We start from the raw sequence: 2,956 nt of genomic DNA, 5'->3' as shown, positions 1-2,956 counted from the left end.
CGTTTTTGCCTTTTATTTATTTTTTTTATTATTATGATAGGACAGCATATAAGACAGGAAGCAAAGTGGGAGAGAGAGATCGGGATCCTGGGATCGGGAAAGGTCCACGAGTCGGGACTCGAACTCGGGATGCCCGAAGCGCAACGGCACTATATGTTGGCGTGCTGCCAACGAGGCTATTGGCACCGACCTAATTTTAATTTTAAGTTTAAGATTTTCATCTAATATTTCTTTAATTTCTGCTATATAAAACAATAACAACAATAACAACACTATAGCAAACAATTTGGTGCATAAATACAGAATGTGTATTCACAGGGTTTGTACTTGCAGACAATTTACAATCATAATGTTTATTATTTTCATATTTGATATTCAGCTTTTCTCTCTCCAAACTGAAAAATCCTTAGGAAGTCTTTTTAATAGAAACACCGGGTTCTTCTTTCCCTAACCATTTCCCCTGACAGGCAAATTATTGGGATAATTTATATGTGTCAGCTAAGTGGTGAATTTCCGACTGGAGTGGGCTACATAATAATCAAGGAGGATATCTGCTTCGAAGGAGAGCATTTATTTCTTAATGTGAAGAACATTTTAACTTCTATGGATATTAAAGGTTCTTCAAGAACCATCGATGATTCGATGCCAATAGAGAAGCTTTGTTTTTGAGTGTTCTTTAGCACCATGTGTCTGATTCACTCATCAATCTCAGTCTGTTTTCTCGTTTCAGTCTGTTATTTATCTCTCACATCATCTCACATGACAGCATTCAATTTCCATTTTAGTAAATCTCGTTTCATTCTCAATCAGCACTCTTGGAGTGAAGCTCGTCCAATCGAATCAGGAACGCACCGCTGCATAATGTCTCTCATGTGGCGACCACAAAACAGATTTCCCTTTTTTGTGAGAGCGAGCGTCTCACATCCCTGCAGCACGAGAGAGACGGAGAAGAGAGAGAGAGGAGAGATGAGAGAGAGAGAGAGAGAGAGAGAGAGAGAGAGAGAGGATGATACTGGTGAGAAACTAACAAGAGGACATGTAGCTGAATTACTACTATTGAGAATAATTGTTACAGCAGATGTGGTGGCCAGAGATTCAGAGGAAAAACAGAACAGAACAGTAGAACGGTACAAATGAGGACAACAGAAGTAAGAGAATAAACAAAGGCTAGATTACATCAGAATAATAATGAAATGTGAAAAAAGCAAGAGTGAGAGATAGAAACAGAATTTGGAACAGTGGATTTCATGGTTGGGACGTCCTGGAGGCCTCTGGGCCACTGCACACTGGGGTAATTGGGCGAGAAGGGTCGTGCTGTCAGGTTGGAAGATATGGGTAATGGAGTATACACACAAATCTTAGACGCATGGGCCACGTCCCACTTACAGAGAGGTGGTCTACACCATTCATCATCATGAGCAAGTCCCACAATTCAGTATAGTGGTGTTTCTTGTACTACAATAGAGAAGTCAAAGCACAGCAGAGAGGTTTTCCACAAAGGACCAAACACATTAAAAAGATGCATCCAGCCACAATGACAGCACACAGTGTCGTCTGAGGAGATGCTTTGCTCTTACGGCTAGTTTACACTGACACAACAAACACCAGCCTATACCAAATTTTGTTGGATCAGTGTAAACATTTCAATGGTTTCATTCCAACATTCTGAATCCAATAGTCAACTTTAATATGACTGAAATGCTGCCGGTTGTTGGCACAGTGAAGTCAAGCTCCTGCAAATCCTGCACTTCCCTGAACTTCTACATTATTGCAGAGAGATCAGGACAAGGTGCAGCCTATACACTAAAGCTCAATGTTAAAAAAAATACAAATAAAAATAAGAACATACAAAGCACCAGTTGAGGGCTTACCGAGGTTGTACCAGACGTCCATTTCTCCACTCAGTGTGCGAACCTCAATGATGCTTTGGCCCAGGAAGTCATCAGATTCTCTCTTCAAACGCTGCTTTACTCGTGACTTTATGTCGTCATCTTCATCCCAAACACGAACTTTGATGCGATCAGAGGAGTTGTGGCATTCACTGGAAGACAACACATATCTTTACAATCGGTGTTAAAAATCAGAAACTACGCGTGTTTGATTTTGTAGGCTGTGCCCTCCAAAGATTGCATTTGTTCACCGCACACAAGTACACCTTACTTAAGAAAAGTAAAAATTATAAATTGTACTATTATTCCTTGTGAGTCGTAAACTAATGTAACTTTTTGTAACACTTTATTTTTAGGACCAATTCTCACTGTTTACTAGTTCAGGAGAGTACTACGACGCATACATGTGGTGCTGCTGACACAGGAGCCGGCATTCTGACACAGAACCCAGATTCACTGCGCCTTGTTTTCAATCAGAGGAATGCACATGCATGAATCGTGGTACTCTAGTGACCGTGTGTCGAAGACTGACGCGGAAGAGAAGAAATTGTTAAATAAAGTCATTATTGTTTTCTTTAGGCACAAAAAGTAATCTCATAGCTTCAAAAAAAATTCAGGGATAGTTCACCCAAAAATGAAAATTCTGTCATTAATTACTCACCCTCATGTCGTTTCAAACCCGTAAGACCTTTGTTCATCTTCGGAACACAAATTAAGATATTTTTGATGAATTCCGAGAGCTCTCTGACCCTCCCATAGATAGCAAGGATCCTTACACGATTAAGGCTAAGAAACGTAGCAAGGACATCGTTAAAATAATCGATGTGACATCAGTGGTTCAACCGTAACTTTACGAAGCTACGAGAATACTTTTTGTGCGCAAAGAAAACAAAAATAATGACTTTATTCAACAATTAGTCTCCTCCGCGTCACCCTATAGCGCCATTTTGGAGAGTATCACATATGTAAACAACTTATGCAACGTATGTATGTGTATACGTTGTTTACGTTCAGATCAAAGCGTTAATGTAAACAGCATACGGTGCTGCTGACACAGAACAGCATAC

At 40.1% G+C, this 2,956-nt stretch overlaps 1 protein-coding gene across 1 annotated transcript in view; it reads right to left on the bottom strand.

Annotated features, from left to right (window-relative positions):
- Positions 1 to 2,956, bottom strand: part of LOC107744157 (uncharacterized) — a 78,154-nt gene that overhangs the window by 16,472 nt on the left and 58,726 nt on the right. The window contains exon 20 of the mRNA XM_016557665.1: positions 1,872 to 2,041. Within this exon, the coding sequence (XP_016413151.1) occupies positions 1,872 to 2,041 (170 nt within the window). The remainder of the gene's footprint in view (positions 1 to 1,871; positions 2,042 to 2,956) is intronic.

Source organism: Sinocyclocheilus rhinocerous, unplaced genomic scaffold (assembly GCF_001515625.1).
Source record: "Sinocyclocheilus rhinocerous isolate Xijiao unplaced genomic scaffold, SAMN03320098_v1.1 scaffold287, whole genome shotgun sequence".
In the NCBI taxonomy this organism is placed as follows: domain Eukaryota; kingdom Metazoa; phylum Chordata; class Actinopteri; order Cypriniformes; family Cyprinidae; genus Sinocyclocheilus; species Sinocyclocheilus rhinocerous.
Note: the sequence above shows the minus strand (reverse complement) of the source record. Positions and strands in the feature narration are given on the sequence as shown.